This window comes from Eubalaena glacialis, chromosome 9 (assembly GCF_028564815.1).
Source record: "Eubalaena glacialis isolate mEubGla1 chromosome 9, mEubGla1.1.hap2.+ XY, whole genome shotgun sequence".
Classification (NCBI taxonomy): Eukaryota; Metazoa; Chordata; class Mammalia; order Artiodactyla; family Balaenidae; genus Eubalaena; species Eubalaena glacialis.
Window position 1 is genome coordinate 5,867,777 of NC_083724.1, and position 27,692 is coordinate 5,895,468.

A 27,692-nucleotide genomic window follows, 5' to 3' on the forward strand; every position below is an offset into this window, starting at 1 on the left:
GACGTAGCTGTTTACAACCCACGTTTTACAATTATGGAAATTGTGACTCTGAATGAAGTGTCCTTCCCAAGGTCACACAGCTAGTGGATTGCAGAACCGAGAACTACCGCTTGAACCCAAATCCAAGCTCTCCATCCTTCACTGCCCACACCTGGCTTGCTCTTCTTTCCAAGCCCAAGTGCAGCAAAAGAAAAGGGACATTAGAAGTGGCAACAAAACACGACAAATCAAACGCTTACCTTCTCTGACCCACCCACTTCTCATGGGGAGTTGGGGGGCGTGGGGTGAGGGAAGGCAGGGGGCAGGCAGTGCTAACGCCCACCCACTGGGATGATGCACCTTAACCTCGGGTTTCACCCCCTCCTTGCCCTCACGTTGCCGTAGGGCACTTCAGCCCAGTCACTCCTATCTTCCACGTAAAAGGAAAACTCTTCCATCTCTCAGTCTCTAGTCAAATGACAGAGTCGAGGGACACACAACCTGACAAAGCATGTTCAGTTTCAGTGGGTTTTGTTTTTTTTTTTTACTTTTTTTTTTTATTTAAATAAGGAGAATTCTTTCGTATGGAAAGAGCTAGTACAATCACATATTTGAAAGGAGAAACAACAGGTACTGAACCGGAGGGAAGGGTGAAGGGTGAGTGTGCCACCATGGCCTGGTGAATCCACGGTTCCATTTCCCATCCAAGGTAAAAGCTCCCCCAAACAACGTAGAAACAAGCTGCACGTTACACCTTTAGCCATCGTCTGCCCTTTCAAATATCTGGTCTACATGAAAAGACAAAGAGAGGAAAGGCCAAAATAAGAACAAAAGGAAACAAAACACAACCCTCTCAGGAACAACAAAAAACCCGAACCCTTTTTACTATGCAAGGCATGAGGTCAAAAGCTTGGGAGTACAGTAACCCCTTTACACAATGGAAGAAAGTCATCCACAGAGAGCCTTAACAGAAAGTTCCACTCCGAGGCTTTGTAGCATGCTGAAGATGGGGCCCCGGGGACACTGTACCATCTTGGAGACCACCTAACTGGGATGGAGAAATGGTGAACAGCAGGTTGTAATATCACTAGCCAAATATGCGCTGGTGGTCCCGGTGGAGGGCACGGCTGGGGGACAGAGTGTCTGACCCCAACACTGAGCCATTCCTGTCCGGGTGATCTGTTTGTCTTAGGTCCAGTTCACTTTTCAAACAGGAAGAGCCAGCTTTCTGGAAGTCTGCATTTCCCAGTCATCACAGAACAGTACAAAGTACAAACAAGTACCCTAGTGTCCTTGGTTGCCGAAGGCCATTTCCAACAGACCTTCGAACCCAGGCTAGCTCTGCAGGAAGGGAAATGCGACAAATGCAGATGTGAGAGGCAACATGCAGCTACTTGGCGGAGGGGAACCACACAGCAGAGAGGGGGCTTCAGCAGTTGGCCACACACTGCCTCGGCAGGCCAGTTCTGGGCGTGGCCGTGCCCTCGTGTGCACACCCTTGGCCTCCTCGGCCCTTGACCATCAGTCACCAACCTCATCAACCATCCAGAAGGCAGGTCCAGAAGACGGGAGGGCGAGGGCAGAGCTGGAGAGAACTGATGCCCGTTATTTAATGACAAGATGCCCCAATATCCCCTAGAAGTGGCTGGAATGACCATGGCTTTGGAACTGGACCAACCAGTTTTTCTGAATGTGCAATAGTGTACTTCAGTTTTCCCCCTGAAGGAACCCAGAGCCAAAAGTGTATGAATTCCAAGTTTGAAAACAATAATAATGTTGATTAAAAAGGGGAAGCAGAGAGAACCAGACCAAATACAGATGCCAAAGAAGTCTTCAGTGGGTGGACAAGGCCACAAGGATACATGAACCCACACTCTCGGATTTTACCCCACTGAGTAATTGATGTTGGACATACTGCAGGGTCACTGGTTGCTGAGCAACGGGCTGCACCATCAGTGGGCCAGGGCAAAGCAGCCAGCATGGGAAGGGAGGGTAATTTTAGCAGGCAGAGGCGCAGTGAGAAGACTCTGACACCCCACCCACACCCCCAGCAGCAGAAAAGGTAAGTGCTAGTCTCCACCTGTTCCCGCCAAAGGCCCAAGGCATCCTGCCGGAGGCCTCTGCATGGACATGCGCTCTGAGGATGGGGATTTGAAGGCGAAATATGACCCTAAGTCCTATTACCTTGAGCTTGGCTCTAAAACCACATGAAAAGAGGAGAGATATTGCACCTTAAGACAACTCTGCACTAAAAACTGCATTTCATCAGACCAAGGAAGGGACGGGGTGTTGGTTGGGCCCAAGGCCTGCCCTCTGCCTCCAGAGTTCAATTTAAAATCTGCATCTCAGCGGGGAAGAGACTGCAGCTTGGGCACACGAAGGTGGTAAACGCACTGAACTTCACATGCAATTTCCTGGCCTTTCCTGCACAGAATAATTCAGACATTATATATAAATAGAGCAGTGAAACATTTACTTCTTTTTTCACCTAGACCTACAACATCAATACATATAAATAAATTCTAGTGTTTTCTGTTTTTATTGGGGGGTGGGGGTGGGGAAGTACAGGGGTAGAGAAAAGGGCTGGAGAACAGGTGACCCTTTCATTTTTATTTTTTCTCAAACAGGAAGTACCGTCACTCTGATGGCAGGTTCACCTGAAGGATACATCTTGAGAGTTTGTAACAGCATCCAGGACTGTCCTGTTCAATTTCAAAATGAGAAAGCCTTTTTTCCTTTTGACAATGTGCACTGGAATTAGGTGTGAGGGGTCTGGCCGTGTTTCTAAGTGTGAGTGTGTGGCCTCTGCAGGGGCGGCCGGAGTGGAGAGGAGCTCGGTCAGGGCGGCTGGGTGCGGGGACGGCAGCTAGGCACTCGCAGGGGAAGCGAGACAAGAGCAGGTGAGCCAGTGGGCAGCCCTTCAAGAAGGGCCTTCCGAGTAAAGATTCAGGGGATGAAGGAGAAAAAAAAAAACAAGCTAGTGAGAAGTAAGGCCTGAGGGTGGAGGCAAGGAGGGGAGTGCTGAACACTATCAATCAAGCGGTGAAGCATCCTTCAAGAAAACTGCCCTCCCCGGATGACACCGGGAGGAGCCCTGCACCCTTTGCCAGGAGGCTGTTGTTCCCCCACTTCCTTAAAGCAGTGAAGAGCAACAAGTGACTTCGGCGGCTCCTAAGGCGCGTCTTTCCCCGTGTTCCACACTGGACAGAGTTTAGAACCACTGCCCGAGTGACTGTCACACACCTGTGGCGACACCGCGGGAGGACTCTGTGGGGCACGCCCCCGATCGCCTACTGCCCATTCTCTGAGCCAGGTCTTCCCTGGACCCGCCAGCAACGGCAGGTAGATGGCGGGTTAGTTACTCCCGAGAGCGTGAGCAAAACTTCCAATTTCCCCTCGCCTTTCCTTGGAATGACAGAATTTGGGATGATTTCCTTCTAATTCTTACCTTAAAAACAAACAAAAGCCTAGCATAAAACGCCTCACACAAAGACTTCGATAAAGGCAGCTCTGCAGACTTATGAGGCTATCCAGGCTGTTCTGGGAATCACCGTCAGCCCTGCAACCCACCCTCCCCTTGGACACTGCTCTGTCCTTGAAGAGACCCACTGCCCAGCTCAGGCCCCTCTGTCCCCACAGCCTGGGTCTGCTGCTGGGAGCGGAGAAAAGGAAGCCCTCCCAGAGCTCACGCCTCTGTCGCAGACCCAACCAAACCCCCGTCCACGCGCTCACTGCCACGCGGATGAACTGCACGGTCTCTAGTGACAACCGTCCACGCGTCCGTCACCACAGAGGAAGTGCGTGGCTTCCAGTGATGAGCTGTGGGAGAGGTGGAGGGACAGGAGGACCCAGAGAGACAGAGGCGGCTCAGGAAGGACGAGGGAAGCTCGGAGGAGAGGGAGCGCGTGGGAAAACATCAGGCCCCGCGGGTGCTGGAGCCCCAGAAGCAGACACTGACGGGGGCTCGTGCTGCCAGTTCGCACCGTCCAGGCCAAACTGGAAAATGCCAGGGCCTTCTATCTCCATGATTCACCTCAGGTGCCCAGCGGTCAGTGTCCCCACCAGTTTTGAAGAGTTCAAGACAGAAATTCTGTGTAATTCTTATGCTAAAAACGTCGTCAGCTTCACTGGGCTGCCCATAAGTCCCTGTGGTCATCAGGCCAGGGGCTGGAAGCCGACTGAAATGCCATCCCACCTCCCCCCCTCCTCCCACCACCGCTTCCCAAGCTCAGGAGCGGTGTCTTAAGTCACCACTTCTTTTTGCAAGTAACCTCAAAGGTTAACCAACTGAGAGCGAGCGAGCAGGAGAGGGCACGTTCCCAAGAGTCATCTCTTAAGGTATCGCAGTGATGTATCAAATTAAACAGGAGAGAGGTTAAAAGGAAACTACCGAACAGAAGAGGGGTCAGGAGAGGATGGCAAAGAACATATAGAAGTCCAGCTCTACAGACGAAGCTTGTGTTTTTCTTTTCCTTTCTCTTTTGTAAAAACCTTTAGCTGCTTTTTAAAACAAAAAGCCTCAACTAAAACGGCCCTGCTGCCAGACCACTGTGCCCGGGGACGGAAAGCGGGGAGGGAAGGAAGCTCGGTGGAGGGCGCCGTGGCTGCTAGGAGCAGGATGAGGAGGGGAGGGCGGGGTTAATCTGCACGGCATGACGGCTCGGTCACTCCACGGTCGTGGCGGAAAGGAGGCGGGAATGGAGTCATTTGCTTTTTCGTTTGTTTCGTATTAAAGCCAAGCAGGTCGATGCCACAGATCCACGGGTGCAAGCTGGTTGGACAACGGAGCTTTCAGGAGTGGAGGAGAGCAGGGAGATCTCGCAGCCTGGGCCAGGTCGGTGGACGGTGGATCCATCTGGGAGACTCCCCAGCGTCCGGTGGCAGCGAGGTCGAGGGGCGGCAGTCCTTCCGGGCAGGCCAGGCCCGGCCCGGCATCTTCAGGCCTTGCTCTCCTCCACCTTCACTGCCCGGGGCTTGATCGCTCCAGTTCGCTTCATCTGGGAAGCGGCTGAGGGGGCCTCCTGCAGCTTCACGGCTCCCAGGCTGGGCTTTTCATCCACTCGTTGTTTTGCCTTTGGACAGACGGATGGGGACAAAGAAAGTTACCCTTACGCAGACACACCTGCCAGGATCCGCGGTCCCACCACCCGCTTCCTGCTCCTGAGTCAGAGGAAAGCCACCCTAAGAAGCCCATCCTTCGGTCAAAGGACCAAACTCAGAAGTGACTGTCCTGGGAAGGACACTGGCATGAGGCTGCTCTGGTCCCTCCCACGGGCACTGAGTGCAGTGATTCGGAGCGGCGGGAGGACCCCGGGTCCTCCAGGAAGCATTCTGCACTGCCCAGGGGCCTCTGCAGGCGCCACACCCAAGGCTGCTTGGAGGGACCTTTTCACATCAGTGCACCCCACGCCCCTCAGAGCTCCCGACTGTGCTGAGGGGGCGCGGGGCCTCTCGCCCAACTTGGTCTCCCAGACCTTCCACCCTCCCCGACTCCCACGGTGTGGAAACCTTCCCCCAAGCCCCCAGTTTGACCACCAGCGTCGCGGTCAGGGTCCCGTTCCTCTGCAGCTCCGCACAGTGAGCAGCCTGCCTTCGGCCCCTCACACAGCGGGGGGGGGGGGGCTCTGAAGAAAGCTCTAGAAGCTCAGTCCAAGCAACTCAAAGAGCGACCCCCGGGGAACCAAGTTAGGAGACGTGAAATGAACAATCAAGCTTCCACCTCCACCATCCAGGAGTGCTGTTTTACTAACATCCCCCGCCTGACGTGTCTGAGCTCTGGAGCCTGGTCACATTTTAGAGGAGTGAAGAGAATCACGCTGAAGGCAAAGACGCCGAGAGATCCGTCTCATTATAAAACGGGGAAACGTCATTCCGTCTGGATCCCACCCGGCCAAGACGAGGACGAGACACAGCACTTACGAGGCCAGCACGCGCAGGCACACACGCCAGGCACGCACGCGCACGCACGCACACCCCCGGCTTCTAGAGCTGACCCACGAGCCCCAGCGCCTTCACAGCCCGATGGCTGCGGAGGGAGAGTCCACCTTCCGGCATCACCTCCTCAGAGGAACCCGCACCCTCCCTTCTCTGCGGACAAGGAAGGACCCAGACGCCCGTCAAGAGAAGTGCCTCCTCCAGGGGGGGACTCGGGCTCCCCGGCTCCCACGCCACGCTCTAAGCGCCAGGGCATGTCTCTCTTTCTAAGAGGAGCACGCAAACGGCTGGACAGTCCCTTCTCTTTTGGCACTTGGAGACGGGCCTAAGCGTCCGGGGCTGGAGGGTCTGGAAAGCCATCTTCTACCTGTTGAACGTAGTGTCCCTGCACAGAGCCCATGTTAACTGCTGATCCAGAGGGCTTCCCACTGGGGCTAGCAGAGCTAGGCCTGAAAAAACCAAAGGAGGGGGTGAGAACACACGCGTCACCACGGAAACGGAGTCAAGCCTCCAACAGAGGAAACAGACCCAGACAGCCAGAGCGCAGGGGGCGAGGGTGTCGCCACTGGGCCCTGGCACCTCCAACCCAGCTCATGGGGACACACCTGAGGGGCAGAGGCCAGGTCCCCACCACGGGCAGACACTGACCGGTCAAGACGACAGACGGACACCAACTGTCTCTCAGGTTTGGAGGGTCTAGACCAACGTGATGCTCCAGACAAAAGGTCTATTAACCTGACACATGAGGGAATTCCCTGGTGGTCCAGTGGTTACGACTTGGTGCTTTTACTGCCGTGGACCCAGGTTCAATCCCTGGTAGGGGACTAAGATCCCGCAAGCCGTGTGGCACAGCAAAAAAAAAAAAAAATTAAAAAAGAAACAAAAATGAACTTAAACTCCAACAGGAGTTTAGACTTCAAAAAAAAAGGGAATTCCCTAGCGGTCCAGAGGTTAGGTCTTGGCACTTCCACCGCGGGGGCCTAGGTTCGATCCCTGGTCGGGGAACTAAGATCCTGCAAGCCGCACAGCGCAGCCAAAAACAAAAACCCAAACAAACAAACAAACAAACCTGATACGTGAGTTATGCTGAGTATCTTTCCAGTCTTCACTTGCGGGGTGGAGGGTAGGGGTGGTAAAGAGAGATACCAAAAGTAACAAAAATGTAGAACATCTTTCTAAATGTGTTCCACTGACCAAACAACTAGCTCCCAGGGATGTTAATCAGGTGCTATGTGGAAAAAAGATTCTGGGGTCAAAAATCGTGAAGTAGTTATGTGTGCAAAGTTCAACAGGACTTTCCCCTGAGGGCCAGGGGGCTGCTCAGGCCCTATGCTGAGGTGCACCCCGACTCCCCAACAAGCCCTCTTGGGCATGCACGCCCCCCAAGTTATCTGACCAGGGAACGCTTTTTTGACAGGGCATGCCTCAGAAGCCCTGTTTCCAGAAAATTTAGGCAACACTGCACTGTAAAAATATACCAATTTTCCCAACCCCACAAAGACACCTACAAAGGCTACTAATTAAGGCTTATATTTTCTAAATATTCTCCAAAGAATAAAGCTGCTGCTGCCATTCCTACAGTGAATGGACACAGGCGACTCTTGTTATGTGAGCGTCCCTTTCTGGATTTGCCTCTGAGGAAGGCTCTGCAGCCAGATGAGGCTAAAACCTGCCTGGGGCAGCAGGGGAACGACAGCCTCTCTTTATGCTTGAAGCTTCCTTTTTCCTTCCAAATCACACTCATTGTTTGGCGCTGCTGTCCATGTATATTTTTCTTACAGGTCTGTTATTTTGGCCTATGTGAAAAAAATGGTTGGAAAGCAAAACAAAAGTCAAGTCAAGCCAAGAGCGTGAAAATAAGAACAGGAAAGATAATGACACGGGGGAAAATTCACAAAAAGCCCTCTCTCGGGAAATGCAGCTGGAGTACGGCCTGACGTGACGGAGGAGGAGCGGCCCTCAACACTCTGAGCGCGACGGGGCAGGGCGGGCGGGCGGCCGTGCGGGCGACCTTGCCCTCAGCCACGCCGGCAGCCTCGCACAGGGCACTGCGGGGCACGCACACCTGTTTCACTCGTGTGCAGACAGGAGGAATCCCCCACACGTAACAAGAGTCGACTGTGCCAACCCTCGGGCCCAGCGCCGTGCGCTGCCTCCCCAGCCGCACGCTTCTCCGCGGGGGAGAGAGCCATCCGAAGCAGACGCTCCCTGGCTTTCCAACACGCTAAGTCCTGCTGACCCTTGAGCATCACGGGTTTGAACTGCATGGGTCCACTTACACGTGGATTTTTTTCAGTAAGCACGTACGACACGATCTGCAGTTGGTTGAATCCTCGGATATGGAACTGTGGACACGAAGGGCTAAATGTAAAGTTATACTTGAATTTTCAACTGCATGGAGGGTCAGCGCCCCTAACCCCTGCACTGTTCAAGGGTCAACTGTAACTCAACATCAGGACTGATACAAAGCCCCCTCTGAATCCAGCCAAGGGACCCGGGACAGTTACTGGAGGCGGAGACAGATCCCGAGAAGGCAAAGAAGGTACAGCTCACGCCCTACGAGCCCAGCAGCAGCAAGCCCTGGTGGGGACACAAGGCCATTCAAGGGACATGTGGCCCCAGGAAAGGAAACCCCGCCCCCCCCCCAAGGGTATCTGCCCTGCCAGTGAATCTTTTTAAAAAAATCTGGTGAGAAAGCTGTTAGCAGCCAGGGTCTGTCCTGACGCTATTATAACATTAGCCTTTCCTTTCCCTGCCTTTCCAGAAAGTTCTCCCATACCAGAACATTTTATGATGATATTAAAAGCAAAACCACGCCCCAGAGTTCCTGAGTCTCCTGTGTCCCAGCACTGGAACTTCAGGGTGACACACAGGCTGACAAAGGTGACCCAGCCTCAGTGCCCTCGCGCTGCTCTCCCTGGGCCCACGATTCCACAGCGAGGGCTCAGCTGTGAGCATCCGACCCCCAGGGCATCTCTTTACCTGTAGGTCTGCGGTGATGGCATGGAGCCTCCTGAAGAAACATTCTGTTTACTGTCGGCAAAGTGGAAGCCCTTCATCTCCATCTGAGAAGACTAAAGACACCGGGAAGCAACGGGCTGTCACTGGAGCGCCCTGGGGACAGCTGCCCCCGCCACCAACCACCCTGGGCAGAGCCAGTGGGGGCCACGAGGGCTTCGGGACAGACAGGCATCTCGTCAAGGAGCGTGCACGCCTGGCCTTCCGGTGCAGGCTGGAGGCAGGAACGACCACGTGTGTTTGTTCCCTTTGTGCAGGTGGGAGGGCAGACTGTGCGCCACCCCTGAGCACTGGCCGCGGTGAACGTGCCCCCTCTGCCCCGGAGGCCACCCTCTGCAGAACCCCGGGAGCTGGCAAGGACTTCGGCCCCCCAGACCTCAGCCGCAGGCACCTTCCTCCCTGCTCTGCTCACCCAGGCCTGTTCACGCTGCTAGTAACACGTGACCAGGGCTTCCTGCCACGGGACCGAGAGAACTCGGCAACGAGTGGGCCACCAGTGGTCTGGCGAGGCCCGGAGCCTGCATCCCAGACCGCCGGCACTCTCCCCCGCGATAGTGGTTCCTGACTGGCCAGAAAGGGTCCCCGAGACGGGAGCCCCACCCCACCCCAGGGCCACAGCAGGACGGAGTCATCCTCACCTCCCTGCTGGTGTTAAGGACCGAAGGCTGGGACCCGGGTGGGAGCATTCTTCGGGGGGCCCCGACAGAGAGGCTCTGCCCCTGTGGCAGCTGGATGGACTGCGGCAGGAGCAGGGGCTGCTGCCCAGAGCCGTACCGAGGCAGAGGCAGCTGGGAGCCAGGCAGCGGCATCGTCAGCTGCTGGACAACAGGGACAGTCAGGGGAGGAAGCCACAAACCGCCGTTTACACACACATCCGAGCGCAACCGCGCGCCACACTTCGCGTTCTCATTCCCGATGAAAGGAAGCAAGGCCTTCACACAGTAGGACAGATTCTGGATAGAACACAGCAGAGATCACCCTAGACTTCATACTCTCAGTGGTAGGGGGCAAGCCTTAGGTGGTGAGAAAATAACTCGGACGGCTAGAAAATAAGCAGGACAGCTACGGGTGTCAAGTGCGGAAGGCGGGCGGCAAACCCCGTGTGCGTGTTGGGGGGCGGGGGGCGGGGAGAAAGGTCAGGAAGGTCTAGAAGCCTTCTCAGGAAGCAGTGTCCAAGCGAGTCCCGAAAGGTGGGAGCTAGACAGGAGGGGTATCCTTGTGCCCCTTTTTGCAGCACAAAAAGGCAAGACTACTTCATGCTCTGCCTCCGAAGGTGACAGAAAACAACTGGGGTCTGGGGTTTAGGGCTCCTGCAGTCTTGGAGCCTTCTGAAGCCTGTTACCCTGAAGTCCAGAGCGAGGTGCGAGAAGGGAAGGAGGTGGGCCAGGAGACCCTTGGGACGGGGCGGGTGGGCCACCTGTGGTCTCTCGGTCACCTTCCTCTTCATCTCCCTGCTAGTGAGTCCACAGTGGAGGGTCAGAAGGACCTATTGGAAGTGCATCACTGAGACGTGGGGCAGCCAGACCTCAAGGCCCGGGCCCCTCCTCGCGCACAGCTGGGTGCGGGAAGAAGGTAAGGACGGCACAGCGTTTCTGGAGCGCCGGCTCCGGGTGCGGTGTGCGAGCTGACGTGAGTCTTAAAGAGGCGCCCTGGCTGCTGTGCTGAGAACAAACTGGCAGCCGAGAGCACGAGCTGGGCAGGGGGGTGGGTGGAGGGGAAGGGAAAGGGCCAGAGACTCTGAATACTTTTCAAAGGTAGGGCTGACGGGATGTGACGAATCAGCGGGGGCGTGGCACAAGCAGGGATCCAGGGATGACCCATGCCGGACATGAGCAGAGATGGCGGGCAGCCCACTGGGTCTGAGTTCAGGTCCAGGAGACAGAAATTCGGGAGAACTGGGAAGCGTTGGATTTGGGTGAGGCTTAGAGCCACAGGTCTAGAAAGAGGCCCGAAGATGGAGCGCAGAAGGCACAGCGACTTACTGCCTGGGGAGGCAAGGGGGAAACAGCAAAGGAGACCGGGAAGAGGCCTCAGGGAGGTGGAAGAAAAACCAGGAGCCCAGAGAGCGTGAGTCGGGGGAAGGAGTGACCACTGGGTCAAATGCTACTGACGGGTCAGTAGGAGGAGGGTGAAGAACCGTCAGGTTCAGTAACGTGGAATCTACCGGTGTCCCTAAAGAAGCGTTTTGTTTCTTAAAAAACGAGGAAAGACCGGGCTGCCTGGGGATGTGGCGGAAGGGACCCTCACAGCCGGAGGGCAGCACTGCAGCACCTCTACGTGCTGATGGCGGGAAGAGGACGCTAGCTGGAGCGGCTCCCAGGTGGGTGGAGAGGATGGGCTGCCCGCTCTCACCCCAGGGCCCCTCACAGGCTCAGAGACGTGGCGCTGGGAGCTTGCAGATGTTCTCTTTTCCTTGTTACGACTCATTTCTTTGGCGACACAGGATGCAAAATAACGGTGGGGGAGAAGGCAATGAGGAGGGTGGGGAGGTGCCCAAACGTTGGCTTTCCAGAGGGCGGCTGTATTTAACCTGAATCCAGTCTGACGGGGTCGGTTTCCCTCCAGTCTCAGGAAGCTGGGCTGAGGCGGGCCAGGGTTTAACCCAGGTGAGCACAGGGAGGGAGGGGTGGGGCGGAGCTGAGTGCAAATGACAAGGAGCGGGGGACTTCCCTGGCGGTCCAGTGGTTAGGACTCCACGCTTCCAGTGCAGGGAGCACGGGTTCAATCCCTGGTTGGGGAACTAAGATCCTGCGTGCCACGGCGCGGTCAAAAAACCAAAAACAACAAGGAGGGTGTCTGGGGCTCTGCTGAAGGGGGCGGGGGGCAGGGATGGGGGAGGGAGAATTAAAAGGTGGTTGAAGGTAGGTCACTAGAGGGAGGGAGAAGTGAGAAAAGTCAGAGGTGGTGACCAGGTAGGACCCTTCAGCCTGAGACGACGGGAGAGGTACAGCTACTGGCAGTGACCAGTCCAGACTGGAGGCGAGCAGGCACTGGTGGTGAGGCCGTGGAACTGGGGGCAGAGACCTAGGGGTGAGAGGTCACCTACAGAGACACCAAAATCCCTGAGAACTACAACGGGAGACGTGCTGGAGACTGAGCCACAGGCCAAAGGAGGGGAGCGACCCTCAAAACCGTCTAACGCGCCCACGGGTCGGGGGGAGGAGGATGTGGAACCGGACACGGGTTCAGCAACGTGGCGCTCGCAGCACACAGGGGCCAGTGGAGGCACAGTCTACGGGAGGGGGGGCTCCAAAGCCAGGGTGTGAGGAGCAGGCGAGGAGAGTGGCCTAGAAGCACGAGTGTGCACGCAGAGGAGACAGGCAGCCACCCCCAAGGCCACAGCAGGAGTGGGGGAGGCTGCAGGAGAAGCAGCGCCCTCGCTCTCGGGGAAAGCCAGGTCTCGGGACTGTTCACAAGAGGTGGAGGAGCCGGCCCTGGCCTGGCAGCCCAAGGACCAGTGGCAGTGGCTACAAGCAGCATGTAAGTCAGTGGGCATCACGAGGCAGGTAAAAGGGGAAACGATCATGAAGAAAAGAGACCTAGTGTTTTGAGGTGGGAGTGAGTGAATTCCTGACCTGTGGGAGCTGGGAGTCCAACATCTGGGAGGCGCCGAGCCCGGCGGCCTGGCCGAGCTGGCCCTCGTAGACCAGGGCTTGGTTTCCACTCATGGGCTGGTAGGGCGAGCCGGACTGGGGCTTCACCATCTCTAAGGGCTGCATGCCTGGGAACGCCGAGTAGGGGGGCTTCAAGGCTGTGCCTCCGGAGAGGATCATGGTGCTGGGCGGTGACAGGCTGGGGTGCATGTACACCTGAGATCTGCAAAAGCCAGACAGACGGTCGGGGCAGGTGCACGACTGCACCAGCTGATCTCACATGTGGGCACGCCTCAGAATCCCCAGAGGGCTCGCTCCAACACAGGCTGTCGGCTCACCCCCAGGGATTCTGACTCAGAAGGTCTGGGATGGGCCCTGAGAACTTGCACTTAAACAAGCTCCTAGACGGTGCTGCTGGTCTAGGGACCACGGTTTGAGCGTCACTGGATGAAACAGACAGCACAGGACAGGAGACACTGAAAGAGTGGGCCAGAGGCAGCGAGGTGCAGCGAGGAGGGAGAGCAGGCAGGGGGCCGGAGGACACGGAGAGAAAGGACAAGGCCGGGCCACAGCTCTCCCACAGCGCAGCTTACCCTCACACCCGCCCCAAAGCAGGGGAGCGCAGAGCAGCAGCCGGCAAAGGGAAAAGGCCCACAGGCTGGGAAGGCTGAAACCCCTGTTGCGAGCTGCCAGCCCCCCAAGCCCTGGCATCTCACCTGAAGGGCTGTAAGGAGCTGAAGATCTCCTGAGACTGGGAGACGGGGAGCCCGCCCCTCAGTCCGAGCTGGGCTTGAGCTTGCAGAGACGTGTGAAGGGAAATTGGGATCTGCTGGGCAGCAGCAGCCTGTGGACGGGGAGCCAGGCCATCACCGCGCTGCCCTCCAGGCTGACGCTCACCCCCCGCCTCCCACCCCCGCCCGCCCTTCTCCACGGGCAGCCAACACCGCCCACAATGCAAACTCATGTCCTGCCTGTGCTTCCTTCACTCTTGGGAGAAAGCAGAAAACTGGCAGCAATCCCAAACCAGGGCACATCCCTATACTGGATTCTGTACAGTGGTGGGAACACTAGCTACACGTATCAACAGAGATGGGTTTCAGAAACGCAACGGTGGATGGAAAATGTGCATGAAGAATAATACGTGCAGTATGATCCAGTTACACGAAGAGCAAGATCTTGCAAAACCAAACAACATAATACTTAAGAATACGTTATGAACAGAGATCAGGACAGGCCAAGTCCTCCGTCCCCAAAACAGCACTTCATCCTGGTCTGTGCGGGCACACAGGTCGGTGGGGCTGCAGGACGATTAGGAAGGCCCAGCACCAGCTTCAGGAGGAAGACTTCCAAAAAGCATCCCCTCGCGGCACAGAAAGTATGCCAATTCTGCATAAAAACAAACACCTGCTCGCTTCTACAACTACCTCTTTCTAACGCATCCATGCCTGGGAGTCTAGGCCTTTCTTCTCTTCATCAGAAGGATACCTGATCACCAAAGAGAATTCCGTTTCAGTGAATTCCCCAGCTAGGGCACAGGAGAGCTTCGAGAAGGGAAAACTAAGCAGAGTCTGGAGCACTCAGCTCCATTCCTCCTCCTTGTCTCTCGTGTACTCATCCAATAAATACTGACTGGCTGCCGTACATGCCAGGTACTGAGCATTAACGTGAGGGGTACAAAAAATGAGACACACCACGAACAAATAATGAAGAAGGTAATTACGCCGTGTGCTGCACCCCTTCCCCCACCCCCGCGGGGCCACCTGGCTCGCCGTCATCACCTGTTGGTAACTCTGCTGCTGAGGTATCGTCTGAGGAACCAGCCGGGGCTGACTTGCAAACACATGGCCATCCAGGTAGAGAGGTGGCAGGTGGCTGCCTGGAAACAGAATCCGAGGGGGTGAAACAGGATCAAGTCTCACTGTTCCAGAAGGTCCTGGGAATCAGTGGGAGGAGGGAGTGTGTGCACAGCTGAGCCTGTGCTCCTGCACGGCCCAGGGCCCAGGAGGAGGGGCTGGCTGCAGCCTGCCTTTCCCACCTCACCCATTCACCCACTGCCCTGCACATGGGGGCCGGGGGGTTCATTATAAAGGAAGGCTGCCTTGGTCTCTCAGTCACCTTCCTCTTCATCTCCCTGCTATTGAGTCCACAGTGGAGGGTCAGAAGGATCTATTGGAATTACATCACTGAGACTCCGGCAGCCAGACCTCAAAATCCCCACAGGCTCCCTTGGGGCACCAACACAGTGACGAGGACGGTGACAGGATAAAATTGGGCTCAGCTGATACAAAGCACTTCCCAGACGTGAGCTCGTCTCACTGGCGTGGCGACCCCACCCAGGGCCACCATCACCCTGTGTTATGTCACGGAGGAGGGGGCACAGCTCAGAGAGCTGCTCATGCGACACGGTCTGACCCAAAGCCAAGTCTCTGATCAGTCCCCTCTCCAGGAGGCGGAAGAGCCTCACCAAAGTCGCACGGTCCTGCTTCCCAGCCTAGGAAGCAGGTGACCTGAGCACGTGGGACGCTACGACCCCCAGCCTAGAACGTGCCCCCCTCTACACACTCCTTAAGTCAAGGCAGGGGTGGTGCTCAGGGCTGCGAATCCAGCCTTTCTCTCGAGTGAATGGAGAAGGCTCCCTGAGCTGGCTCGCGGGGGAGATACCTGGAAGAGACGCAGAAGGTGCGACCGAGGCCACGGGCATGGGGGGCATGGAGACCCCACCGAAGGAGCTGTAGCTGACCCCGCTGGAGGCTCCCCCGGAGGACGGGGGCTGCAGGCCCGAGCCAGCGCCTCCTGGAGAGCTCTGCTCCGGCAAACTGGGCGAGTTTTCCCAAGCCTTGCGCGCAGACTCCATCTTCAGAAGCAAGGAGGTGGGGGAGACGAAAATTACCGTCCGGGAGGCAGCGGACGGCACAAGCTAAGCCCGGGGAGGGAGGGCGGGGCTGCCCGCTCCTGCCCCTTCACAAGCCAAGGCACCGGGTGGCCCCGCCTTGCTCGGGGCCAGTGTTACCTTCAGAGTGAGGTCGGCGGTGGGGAAGGACATCTGGGAGAGGCCGATGGCCCTCTGGATGTGATGATCGCGCCGGAGGATGGGAATACTCTGTGCCAACCCAGCCTGAAAGGGAAGGAGACCACGGAACACTGACAGGCCCAGAGAAAGCGAGACGACGTGTCCAAACACGCCTTCCGTTTTGGTCATGTGCACTCGAGACCCCTGCAAATAGCTGCCTCCACCGATTCTCTCGGAAGAAGGCCGTGGAGAGCCACCCTCATCCCCGCACCCCGAGCCCTCCAGCCGGGCCGCCGTGTTTTGGCAACATAAACATGGCTGGCTGCCAGCATGCAGGCACCACTACACGGCATGGAGATACCAGGTCCTGTCTCAGCCCCCTCCCCCAAAACTGTGAAAAAGAGGTCCTGGTAACACATGTTCGGAAATGCAACCGCTAGGCCCTCCTCCTGCAGTGCCCAGCACCCATCAGCACGATACAGGGATTCTGAGAAACCGCAGAGTAAAGAAACCTGTTTAGCGCAGCATTCTCAAACATGTGCGACCACAGAACCTGGGAGGTTTTCAATCACAAAGTGCCAAATAAACCAGACCTCAGGAGTTACACTATCCCATTTTAAGCTCACAAAACCAGAGCGTGGAACAACTTGCTCAAGGACGCGTAAGCAGCTAGAGACAGCATCAGGACTCAAACCACGTCCGCCCAACCCCAGAGCCATGGCTGGTTCGCCCCCTCTGGTTTCGGAACACCTCACGAGGCTCTTGCTCTTTTTGCCCGGGGCCTGCTGGCATGGGGACGACAGAGCTGGAGGTGGAAGCACAGACTTACGTTACTGGCCAACGCATCCTGAAGTTTGACAACTGGATTCCCCGCGGGACCAGAGGCAGAAGCGGGCTGCAAGCTGAAATCAGAGTCCTGGAAAAAAGGGAACAAAGCCCACAGGAGTCACCATGGCTCACCTTCTGTCAGAGACACACATTAATTTGATCTGCCATCTCAGCAACTCAAACACCCACTAAGCAGCATTCACCACATGAGCAAGATGGCCAGATGTTGTTTCCCGATGGCCCCCGAGAAAGGAGGCCCCCCCCTTCTCTCTGCCCGGCTCCCCGCTCGGCCTGAGAACCTGCCTGGTGTCAGCAGGGAGACCGAGAAAGCAGCTCAACAGCACCTCTTCACCTGCAAAGCCACCCGCCATGCTCCCCTGGAGCACTGCCAGCGCCCATGTCCCCGCTCCTTCTAGGAGCCCACCCTAAGCTCCCTCCTTCCTCTCCAAGCATCAAAGGCGGGGGGGGGGGCGGGGGGTGGGGGGTGGAGGGTGGGGGGCGGGCCATAGGTAGAAGAAAACAAATCAAAGCCTCACCTTTGGATTGACTCCAAATTCAATGGGTGGCACTGGCAGCACGGAGTCCACGTGAATCTCCACCCCATTAACAGGGGGGACCACAGCCCCTTGCAGCCGCTCAGCCCCCTCGGAGCCCTTCCTGTTTTTCAGGGACCGCTCATTGCCGATGGGTCCTGGTCTGTGCTCCTTGCTCTGTCCCGAGCCTTGTTCAGAATCCTTGATGGAAAAGCAGAGAGGCTGAGACGCACAGCCTGGAATGACCCTGATCTCCAGCTTCCAAGGGACCGGGAGTCGGGGAAGAAGACAAAAGACACCAGCCCTTCCACCCAGCCCGGCCCCTGAGAGCCGGACTCCCAGCTTACCTTCGGCTCTGACTGCTTCTGAGTCGGCTCCTTGTGGCCATCGGCCTTGGGCTCCAGGCCGGGCCCGCTCACCTCCTCGGGTTTCAGAGTGCCGTACGGGGAGCTGCGCTGCGAGGAGGTCGCTGAGGACTCCCGAGACTCGGCGCTCAGGTCAACGCCACTGTCTCCCTGGCTGCTCTTAAAGCCCTGCTGTGCAGGACACAGGAGGGTCAGAGCCCATCCCCTCTCCGCCTGCCTGCCTGCCTGCAGAGTGAGACTGGGCGGCACGACAGGTCCCCGGCCCAAGCCCATAATCACAGGTACGCGTGGGTCCTGGACGGAGACCACAAACCCGCTGCGCTTGTGACCACCGCCCGATGCCGAGGAGAGGCCCTCACGCCGCCTACCCAGGGTGGGTGCTCCCTGGCCATCCCCGCTCTTCCTCCCTCCCACTCAAGCCCCTCCCGCAGATCCGAAAGCAAGACTGGAGACCAGTGACGAGCCAGGCTCACTGTCCGGCCAGGGACAGCACAGGCGAGCCTCTGGGACGGCGGCGGACATGAGCACACGCCTGGCGCGCGGCGGCCGCTCACCTCGGCAGAGCCGGGCTCGGTGCCGGCAAAGGCAGTGGCGGCTTTGGCCCAGGAGTCGCCGGTCGAGGCCTGAATGGGGAGGGCTGCTAGGGAGGGAGACAGAGAGTCAGGACGTCGAAGAGGACCCACCGAGCCAGAAAAACAAGCACAGGCGCAGCTCACACAAACCCAAGTCTCTGAAGCGCCCCCACTCCCACCGCAATCGACCCATTAGCGAAAAGAGGATCTGGTCTGATACCTTCACCCGACTTTCCAACATCCTCGGGCAGATCTCCGTGAACGTGCTTCCCGTGATTGCACTGACTATGTGCTCTACTAAACACACCAGCAACTTTTCACTCACACCGGTTAGAATGCTCTATCACTGCCTCTGCTGTGGTGAAGCTTTTTGCACATAAACCATTTATTTCTACAAGTTGGCACCTCTACAAGTCTCTGAAAAATTCAAGCTGATGTTACTGAACTTTTGTTAGCTCACAGACCACCCTGAGAACCCAACAAAAGCCATGGACCCTGTGTGTGCACATGAAATCTCACATGCTCTTTTTAAGATCCAGGGGCCCTCTGAAGTCACCCACAGACCCCTGGTCTGAGCCACCAACGAGATGCTGCAGAATCCGGGAGGGAGAGCGCAACTCCTGCGTTAGCCCACTCTGCTTGACCAATACGGCGGGTAAGTATTTTTGGACATTTATACCATGACACCCACCACTCTCACAACCAAACTGACTGATCAAAATTTTATTAAAAATTATCGTACTTTCAGTCAGAGTTGACTATTTCCCAATGTTATTTTGCAATGTGTTGGAACCAAGGTTTTAACCAGGAACATGAAGATAGGCCATGAGGTGAAACTGAAAGAATCAGGTCCAGAACCTAGGCTCTTGGGTGTTTGTCACGTGGCTCTGGGGTTGTCACTTCACTCTGGAAGCCTCGGCTGCTTGGAATAAAAGAGTTGGAAATGGATGATTTCTCCAAGCTCCCCCTGTATACCCTGCAGGGCCCTGCCGAAAGCAGGCGTTCAAGAAGAATCGGCTCAATTAAAATGGTTTTGTGTTTTAAAATGAAAAATTGCCAGAAAAATAGCACTGGGTAAGAAATTTTTTCAGGGAAACAAATTTTCTAAAAGGTAAGGGCCACCCTAGCCTGGTTTCAAACCTAAGACAGCGTTTGGAGAGGAGCTGACAGAAACTTCCTTCGGCTGAGGGAAGAGCACACGGCACAGACAGGAAAGCTTCTGGACTCCTGTCCTGAGCAGTCGTCTGCTGCTCTTCCTCAGGGGAAGAAGAAAGGATAAGCGGTGTGGGCAGCGCCAAGACAGCTCCCTGAGTGACCTCAGCTGGGCGGGGGTGGGGGCCATCCTTTGCCTTCACTGGATACGGAATGCTCTCCTCTCCACCAAATTTCAGGCAGGGAAAACCTGACACCTGTTCAGAGGCTGCAGCAGCACGTGGTGCTAGCATGGCATCCAGCGCCCTGACTCAGCGGAGGAAGCCAGGAAACAGGCAATGCTCCGTCTGTGTTCACGGCCCCAAAGCAGGATGCTCCCTAACAAGAGGCCCCGAGCCTGTGAGGCGGCCGTGGGCCGAGCGGCTGAGCCCAGACCCCGAGCTCTTACCCTGGCCGCTGCTCTCCCAGATCTCGGTGCCCAGGCTACTGCCAGGCACAGTTCCATCACCTTGCTCCAGGCACAGGTGGTTCTGCTTTTTCGCAAACCGAGGAGGAATACGAGAGGAAAGACTTCGGCCTTTGACAGGTACCTAAGGAGAAGAAAGGTGATGTGGTCCGGCCTCGACCTCAGACATGAAGGATAACAAGCTCTCCCCAGGAAGACTAGCCCAGGCGCCAGAACCACACCCCCGGAAACTGCTCCAGTGACGCTACAGCCAGCGGCGCTACAGCACTCGTCAGCCAAGACCTCAACCACGTGGGAACTGCAGTGCCGACCAAACCGCCCCCAGAAGCGACCAGTGGGCTGTGACCTGGGACTGCGGGGCAAGGGGGCAGTGCTCGGCCCCGACTCCGTTTCGAGTACAGAGTCACCAACCCTCGTGACTCCCAGGGTGATGAGTCTCGTCCCACTCAGGCCGGAGCACAGTGGAAGGAGGACGGACTTCGGGGCTGATGGAGGCCTGCGTCCTGCTCGGCCCTGTTTCAGCGGGTGTCACCCTGGACCAGTCCCCCTCTCGGAGAGCAGGGATAACACCATCTACTGCCATGGAGCCACAGGGATAGCGGGCCCTGGGAGGCAACGCATGTTTAATAAACACGCCTTCTTCCTCTCCTGTCTTGGGCCTAATTCAGAAACCCCGTCCGCCCCGGCCCCGCCCACGCCTCGCGCCCCGACCTGCACGGCTGGCTCCTTCCTTCTCCTCTCTTCCTCCAGCACACGGCGCTGCTTCTTGGTCAGGACTTCGATGAAGCCTTCCCCCACCACAGAGCCCACCTCAGTCTCCTCTCCGGGGCTGGATCCACAGTTTTCAACGATGGCATCTGAACCAAGATTCACAAGGGAAGACAGTGAATGGTTCCATTTACTGGGAGCCAAGAATAACCCAACCCTACAGGCACCTGATATCTAAGGACCGGCTCAGCTCAGAGGCCAGGCTCTTAGCTGGCTTGGGCCTCAGCATATTCACCAGGGCCTAGGAAACCCAGCTATGATTTCTACACCCTTCTCACGGCCCCTCTAACACAGTGTTACCTCAAATCAAAGAGGCTACGGTTAAGAAAACAGTCTTCGGAGACAGACACACTTAAGTCCCAGCTCCGCTCCTAACCAGCTGTGTGACCTTGCACAAACCACTCAACTTCTCTGGGCCTCAGCTTCCCCATCTTTAAAACTAGGACACCGCAGGGCTGTTATGGGGGTTCAGCAAGGTTGTGAGCGACATGAAGGCAGGAATCCTTTCTGTTTTGCTCTTAACCCAGTACGTGCCCAGAAGCTAACATATTCAGTGAAAGAGCAAACTCAGCAACCCACAGAGGTGGCCACGGCTCCCCATTTTGCCCGGATTCTTCTTCCCCTGAAGATGTGAGGTGACACTCACTTCCATAGTTCAGGTCAAATGGTTTCACGGTCTCTCCCTGTTCGCCTGCCCTCTGGGCAGCCAGCTGGGCCTCCTTCTCTGCCTTCTCACAGGCGGCTTCGGGGATGTCGGAGGTGGCACGGGCTGCCCGCTCCAGCGTGTAGTGGCCACTCCCACTGCTGCAGCCAAGACCTCCAGGCAAGGTGTCATCCGGGGACCTATAAAGGAAGGAGGATCTCGTCAGCTCAGAAGTAACCAGCGGCTGGGGAAGGGGAGCGAAGGAAAAACTGCACATGCACGCACAGCACGCACACAAGCACAGCGCCCTGATCTTTGTCACTTCCTCTCAGCGTCCCCTCCGTTCAGCAGAGGCCGCGTGCTGGCGGTAGCGCGCTCTGCAAGCCCGTGTGGAGGCTGCCCCAGCAGCACTGCTACAGCAGAGCCCACGGGAAAACTGCTCTCTCTCCAACCCCTTCCCAGGGCTGACACTTCCGTTCTTTCCCACTGTGTGCCAAACCCAGTAGGGCTACAGAAAGGAGAGCGAGAAGGGGGAATGCTTAGAACGGGGCTGCAGAACTTCCTGCTCCTCTCGTAAGACTGACCAGAGAGGAGCCCAGGCCTCGCCCTACTGCCAGCCCAGTTACTGGGGTAGAAATCAGAAGCAAAGCCAAGTCTTGGCATCTGGGGCCTAGAAAGCTAGTCTAGATGGACACCTAAAAGAACCCGCATTCTTCTGTGGTTCCTTTTTCGGGGGGTATGGATTAACTACAGGCCAGGCTTCGGTGCCCTGAATTCTAAGGAGGCTGGGAGGTGGGAAGGCGTCTTCCTCAGCATGCTGGGGCGTGGCCTGTGCACGATGAGGAATGCAGGCTGCACAGCGTCTGCCCTTGCCCTGATTCCGGGCCAGGCTTGGGCACTGAGCCGACACTGAGCACCGATCATTCCCCCCCCCCCCACCAAAGCCTCTAATTCCAAACGAGAGGTGCTCAACCAGGCCTCGGGCAGCTCACTCCCTTTGCTTACTGCCTGGCTCTCACCAGGCCGAGGTGGCAATCCCCAAAGCGGCGCTGCTTCTCTTGACTGTCGAGAAGCAAAGCCACTCAGGGAAGAGCGATCTCTGCGGGGCCAGGAGGCCAGCAATGCCCCACGTGTTCCTGCAGGACGCTGCCTGGCAGCAGCCTGGAGCCAAGGAGTCTGGTGGACTGACCGGTACTCACGAGGCGCCGTGAACAGGGAGCGCCCCTCTGTGGCGGGGGCCCCTTGGCTGGACTCCGAGGAGACACACGGGGGCTGAAGTCATGAGACAGGGACGGGGGTGGGCACCACAGGGGGGCCAGCGGGGCGGGGACTCTAGTCTTAGTTCTGAAGCCACAACAGCAGCAGCAGCACGCCACGAGAGAAGCAGACAGCAGCGCGAAAGCCAGTGACGGAGATGCTCATGTACAATGGCCTCGGTAGGCGGGTGCCCTCCTGGAGCACAACGAGGGGGAAGGAGTCGGGGCCCTGACACACGGCGGGACACGCATGCATGAAGTGCCGCTGGGACAACCGGCTAACAGAACAACAGCAACAAAAAAGAACCCGGGACTCTGTTTCCAGTTTACCTTTTGGCTTTCAAAGGCGTCCCCCTCTGATGGCTCTCATAACGAGGAGAAGTTTCGCCGCCACCTGGCCTAACAGACTTCTCCCCAGACCCTCCCGGCTCCAGCTTCCGGCTCTGCCTGTCAGCGAGGGGCCTCTGGCCGGAGAAGCTCCGCTTGGCCATCTCCTTCTTCTCCCCCGCGCCCGCCCCGGGCAGGCCGTCGGCCTGGGGGTCGGGCCCGGGCCCGTCCCGCCTCTCCCGCCTCTCGCTGAAGTCGCTGCTCTCGGACGCCGTCTCCCACTCCTCGTTGGCGTGGTCCGAGGAGTTCTGGTAGGCGAGCTCGGGGGACCTGCGGCCCGTGGTGCCGCTCCTGTCCCCGGGACAGGGTCTGGGCCGGCCCGGCCACTGGCCCGCTGGCAGGGGCTGCTCATCCTCCGGCCCCCACAGGCCCAGGGCCTCCCGCTCCTGCCGAAGGCGCCGGAAGCGGGGGGGCTTGTCCTGGCGCGGGGGCCGTCTTCTCCTGAAGGGCCGGTTCTCGGCATTTTCAGAATCTGCCGCGTGGTCATCTTGGAAGAAGGCCCTCTTGTCCTCCACACGGCCATCCTCGAAGCCCCGGGTGCCCAAGGCGTCGGGGTGTCTGTAGGTGTCGGGGATGTAGTCTCTGTCTGAGGGCCGCCGGGCCCCGCACGTGTCGGGGGGGCCGGACTCCTGCCAGGAGGCGCCCAGACCCCGGCTCGGCCAGGGGGCCGCCTCCTTGGCCGCGAAGGTTCTCCGGCCATATGCGCAGTTGCTCAGCCGCGGGGGGAGGGCGCGCCCGAAGGCCCGCGGGCCTCGGTTCTTGGCCTCTGGCCCGCCGTGGTCCTCGGGGTACATCCTGCCGGACCGCCAGGACTCCCTGAAGTCGCCCTTCCTCCCGGCGGCCTCCTCCCTCTCCGGGAGCGCGCCCTCGTCCCCGGTCTCGGCGCCCCGCTGCCGCCGCCGCTTGGGAAGCTCCTCGTACTCAGAGCCCTCACTGTGGGTCTCGCTGGCGATCCTCCGCCGGGGCTTGGCCCGGGGGAAGTCGTCTGCCAGCCCGAACTCTCGCGGTCCCCGGCCGCGGCCGCTCCTCTGGCTGCCGCCGTAGAGGCCGCGCGCCCCAAGGGCGCCCCCACCACAGAGGCCGCCGCCCGCGGGCCGCCCGCGGAAAGTGAACTCTCGGAACCCGCGGCCGCGGCCCCGGGCCTGCCCCCGGCCCCCAAAGGCCTGCTCCTCGTCAATAAAGATCCAGTTATTCCTCTTGGTAGGGGGTGTGTGGCTGGCCTCCCGGGAGGGGCTGGCCTCCCGGGCCCCGTCGGGCTTGTCATCCTCCTCCGGCCGGCTGGCCTCGCGGCCCAAGGCAGCACGGGCCGAGCCCTGGTCCTCCGAGGCGGCCGGGGCCACGTTGGCCAGCGCGGGGTCGTTCTCTTGGTCCTGGTCCTCGGCCGCCTCGCAAACGGGCCCCGTCTCCCGAGCCAGGCGGGCGCTCCCCTCTCCCAGCTCCGGCTTCACCTTGTCGAGCTCCTTCTCCTTGTCTTCCACCTTGAGGGCCTTCAGGACGGGCTTCTTGATGGGGCCGGACCTCCGGGTCCTGCTGGTCTGCTCCGGGTGCTGGCTGCCGGCGCCCCGGGCTTCTGGCGTCCACGCGGGCTCCAGGGCCGGCTGTCTGCCGGGGCTCCCTTCCTTCTCCCAGGAGGAGACACTGAAGGACAGTTCCTCCTGGGGCGCCTCCTTCTCGACCCTGGTGTCTGGGCCGGCGGCCTTCGGCTGGCGGCTCACGTCCCAATCGCTATACTCTGGTTTTTTCTCAGCCGGGGCAAAGTCGGGCTCCAGTGTGGAACACCTGAGGTTTGGGGTGTGACTCCCAGGCGCGCCTGCTTCCTGAACATTTTCTTGGGGTGGAAACAAAAGCTCCTGGCCTATTCTTTGAGAAGAGACACAGCTGTCAAAGTCTGCTGGGGCCTTCTTGTCAAAAGCACTCAAGTACTCCTCCCCTCTCTCCTCAAGGAGATCGCGCCGGGCACTTACGCCCCCTGACCTTCCAGGTGAGGCAGAGTAAGAGCTTTCATTCCTGAAAAGGAACCAGAAAAATCAGTCAATGTGATTGGAGCCTGGTTCCTGGGTTCCATGCTGAACACAGTTTAGTTTTAAAAAGAAAAATTTAAAAAAAAAAGAAAAAGAAAAAAACATAGGCACCAACATTCGCTCTATCTTTAAACAGGTCTCAGAGATGCTGGGCCATGGGCTGGTGGCGGCCCCTGGAGTCCAGAGAGTGAAGAAGTCAGTGGCCGGTGGACTCAGCGAGCAGCCAGGGATCCTCTGGTTCACACAAGCTGGAGCCGGGGCGTCCGCGGAGAGTCTGGGGCGCTGGGCCAGCACAGCCAGCTCGCCTTCACTTTCACAGGAAGGAGCCACGACACACGCACTCAGCCCCGCCTGCCCTGTGAGGCCCCCACCCCTCGGCCCTGCCCAAGGTTCCGCGGGATTTGCCTCTGACGCCAGGATTTCTCCTGGGCCCTCAGTTGCCATCAGTGCCTCTCACACAAAAGCATCCGGCCGTCCTTATCTCACTCTCCTTCCCCAGGGGGCACCATCTCCTGGGACAGGGCCTCTTCCCAGAGCCCTATCTCAATGAGGACCTGGAGACCCCTCCTTCACTTGCAGGTCAGTAGGACCAAGTTTCGCCTCACCTGACATGCATGTCCATGGCCAAAGTGTCACTGGATTTCGGGTGGGGGAGCGAGTAGCCCTTGCTCTGCAACGCCATGTAACCCTCGGGGCTCCACACGGGGGCTGCATCGATGGCGGTCACTTTCCTTTCTGGCAGTGGGGGCACACAGCTCTGATCCTCAGAGCGACAGCCAGTTCCACTGAGAGAATCTTGGGCCATCATGGGTTTCATCAATCCTGAAGAAGGCAAAGAACCAATCAGTCACCTCGTTTAGCAAGCCATGGGTCAACCACAGGCCCAAAGGAGACAAGCTGCCCCAACTATCACATGGACACAGCACCCCACCTGCTTAACATCACTGAGGTCCCATCTTTCTGATCACAGAACCTCTGAAGGCACACACGCATGCAATCTGAAAGGCCTGTTTAAAGACCTGTGAGGTCCAATCCTAGTTCCTGGATGAAGAGCCCCTGTGTTGAAGGCTATAAAAAACTGGCAAATGGAAACTGGAACCATCAAACGGGAGAGCTCATGGGTGTCAGCGGAACGCTAGCGGGGCCAGTCAGTCAGCAACGCAAGATGCCTGAAGGTCTTCTGCACAGACACAAGGAAGATGAGCTACGCTCCAGGGAGCCTACATGCAACAAGGAGCCAGCATCTACCTGCTTCCAATCCCCTGCAAGAAGATTCAGAAAAGGATTGGGGCTTTAGCTCCTTTTATTTCTACCCCTAAGCTCGACAGTAACACTCCACATTTTGTACATGGAAGGGCAGTGGGGGATACACAAATGACACTAAACTGTTAGCTGGCCCGAGGAGACTGGGACATGCTGACGTCTCGGTCCTACCAGATATAAACCAGTCGGGGAAATGGCACCCCCGCCCTCCCCGGGCCCCTCTGTCCACGTCTATCAAACAAGGGGGCTGGGCTGCTGCAGACGACATTAAAGGTCTCTCACTGGGCCAGATTCTGTGGAGAAAAGAAGATCTGACTTTTCAAATACTTCACAAAGCTAATTATTGGCCCCCAGTGTTTTTGTGCCCATCTTTTGAGATAATCTGACCAGGAAAATGGTTCGGCATTAGGCCAACGGCTTTAAGCTTTCTTTTAGCTGTGGAGTGCTCTGTTCCAATGCTATCAATATATGACTCCAGCATAAAGTTAGTATGAGTCAGGTGGTGGTGGGGACCCTCTCTGGAATCCTAGAATTACACACCATTCATTAAGTACTGATTACAAGGTGTGCGGAACTGCTCCACACTGTACACGGACCTATTTTTGGCAATATGGCAGCTCATATTACCTGAAAAAACCTCCTGTCACAAAAATACTGGACAAAACACATTAAACATTTCACTCGCAGAGCTCTGTTCCCCCAAAACCGGGAAAACCCCAGGGAGCTGAAACCACAGCCACGGCCACAGCCACGAGCTGGTGCTCCCTAGAGGGGAGCCAGGGACACATCTATCAGATTTAGTAACCTACGGGCATGCTCCTAAATGCCCCCCCAGGACAGGAGACGGGGCTTTTCCGCACAAGGCAGAGAGCTGCAGCTGAGATGCTGCTTAAACAAAGACCCTCAAAGGGCTATGCCCTCAATTAAAAGGTGGATCAGAAAAATATATGCTCTTTAGTACAGGGAGATGACTGAATTTGTGTCTTGGCCTGGGCTAGGGTAGGGAAAACAGTCCTCCATGAGGAGTTCACAGCCACATGCCAGCTTTCATGCAGGTTTGGGGGCAGGAGGGTGAAGTTCAGATTTATACCCCTAGAATGTTCCAGAAACTTCCTGAGTTAAAATAAAGGGTAGTTCTAGGCTGGCGGAAGAAAACATAAAACCACACTGGAGGGATATACCCTCAAACCAAGCTATACTAGATCCCCATGATAATAAAGCTCTGCTGAAAATGAACTCACAATCCAAAATTACCACAACACTGTGTGGAAAACAATCCACTATGAGTCCATGGTAAGCCCACGGGATTATATACCTTCCTCAAGAACTTCAGGTAACAAATTAAAATGTGAAGCACTAGAAAATTATGTTTTAAATGATTACAAGCATAAAGGAAGGAATTAAAAACTTATGAAAAATATAAGACACAAGAAAAAATAATAGATTTGAGGAAAAAATTCTAGTAATAAAAATACAGAGTCACTGAAATTAAAAACTCACTGGACAGTAAAAAAAAAAAAAGAGCAGATCAGACACAGTTGGAGAGAAAAGAGAATTGGAAAATAGTTGAAGGATTTTCCCAGAAGGCCCTACAGAGGTTAGCTCTCTTATATATTTAAGAGACTTGGAAGGCAGAATGAGAAGGCACAAAATAATCTAAGTGGGCGACCTAGGAAGAAAGGATATAAAGAATGAGGAAAAAGCAACATCTGACATGATAATTAGAAGAGAATTTTCCAGAAGTGATGAAAGACATACATCCTTAGATTCGAGCACTGTGAGTTCTAAGCAGAATAAGGTAAGGATAGATATAGATATATACCTAGACACAGCATACTGAGAAGGAACTACAGGAGACCAAAGACAAAGAGAAGATCTTAAAAGCAGCCAGAAAGAAAACAGTA

The 27,692-nt window shown here is 56.9% G+C and overlaps 1 protein-coding gene, 2 non-coding genes and 1 pseudogene across 19 annotated transcripts in view; 1 reads left to right on the plus strand and 3 right to left on the minus strand.

Annotated features, from left to right (window-relative positions):
* The first annotated feature begins 563 nt into the window (after positions 1-563).
* On the plus strand, positions 564-4,050 carry LOC133097256 (uncharacterized; annotated as a pseudogene).
* The window catches only part of PRRC2B (proline rich coiled-coil 2B), an 85,972-nt gene continuing 60,715 nt past the window's right edge, over positions 2,436-27,692 (minus strand). For 2 of the 17 annotated variants that reach the window (XM_061199729.1, XM_061199728.1), the window contains exons 15-33: positions 25,131-25,347; positions 22,448-24,511; positions 20,865-21,061; positions 20,162-20,307; positions 19,433-19,574; positions 17,815-17,900; positions 17,243-17,431; positions 16,899-17,096; positions 16,364-16,450; positions 15,535-15,639; positions 15,186-15,378; positions 14,303-14,400; positions 13,241-13,368; positions 12,507-12,747; positions 9,570-9,749; positions 8,896-8,987; positions 8,193-8,258; positions 6,281-6,362; positions 2,436-5,051 (exon numbers count right to left, since the gene is read on the minus strand). In XM_061199729.1, the coding sequence (XP_061055712.1) occupies positions 4,917-5,051; positions 6,281-6,362; positions 8,193-8,258; positions 8,896-8,987; positions 9,570-9,749; positions 12,507-12,747; positions 13,241-13,368; positions 14,303-14,400; positions 15,186-15,378; positions 15,535-15,639; positions 16,364-16,450; positions 16,899-17,096; positions 17,243-17,431; positions 17,815-17,900; positions 19,433-19,574; positions 20,162-20,307; positions 20,865-21,061; positions 22,448-24,511; positions 25,131-25,347 (4,646 nt within the window). In that variant the 3' untranslated portion in view covers positions 2,436-4,916. Of the gene's footprint in view, positions 5,052-6,274; positions 6,363-8,192; positions 8,275-8,895; positions 8,988-9,569; positions 9,750-12,506; positions 12,748-13,240; positions 13,369-13,948; positions 14,010-14,302; positions 14,401-15,185; positions 15,379-15,534; positions 15,640-16,363; positions 16,451-16,898; positions 17,097-17,242; positions 17,432-17,814; positions 17,901-19,432; positions 19,575-20,161; positions 20,308-20,864; positions 21,062-22,447; positions 24,512-25,130; positions 25,348-27,692 lie in introns of those variants that run through there. The other 15 variants (XM_061199732.1, XM_061199731.1, XM_061199730.1 and 12 more) reach the window with 15 other exon arrangements.
* On the minus strand, positions 10,355-10,440 carry LOC133098442 (small nucleolar RNA SNORD62). Its single transcript, XR_009702151.1, has one exon. It is a non-coding gene; the product is annotated as a small nucleolar RNA SNORD62 (small nucleolar RNA).
* On the minus strand, positions 14,628-14,713 carry LOC133098441 (small nucleolar RNA SNORD62). The gene has a single exon (XR_009702150.1). It is a non-coding gene; the product is annotated as a small nucleolar RNA SNORD62 (small nucleolar RNA).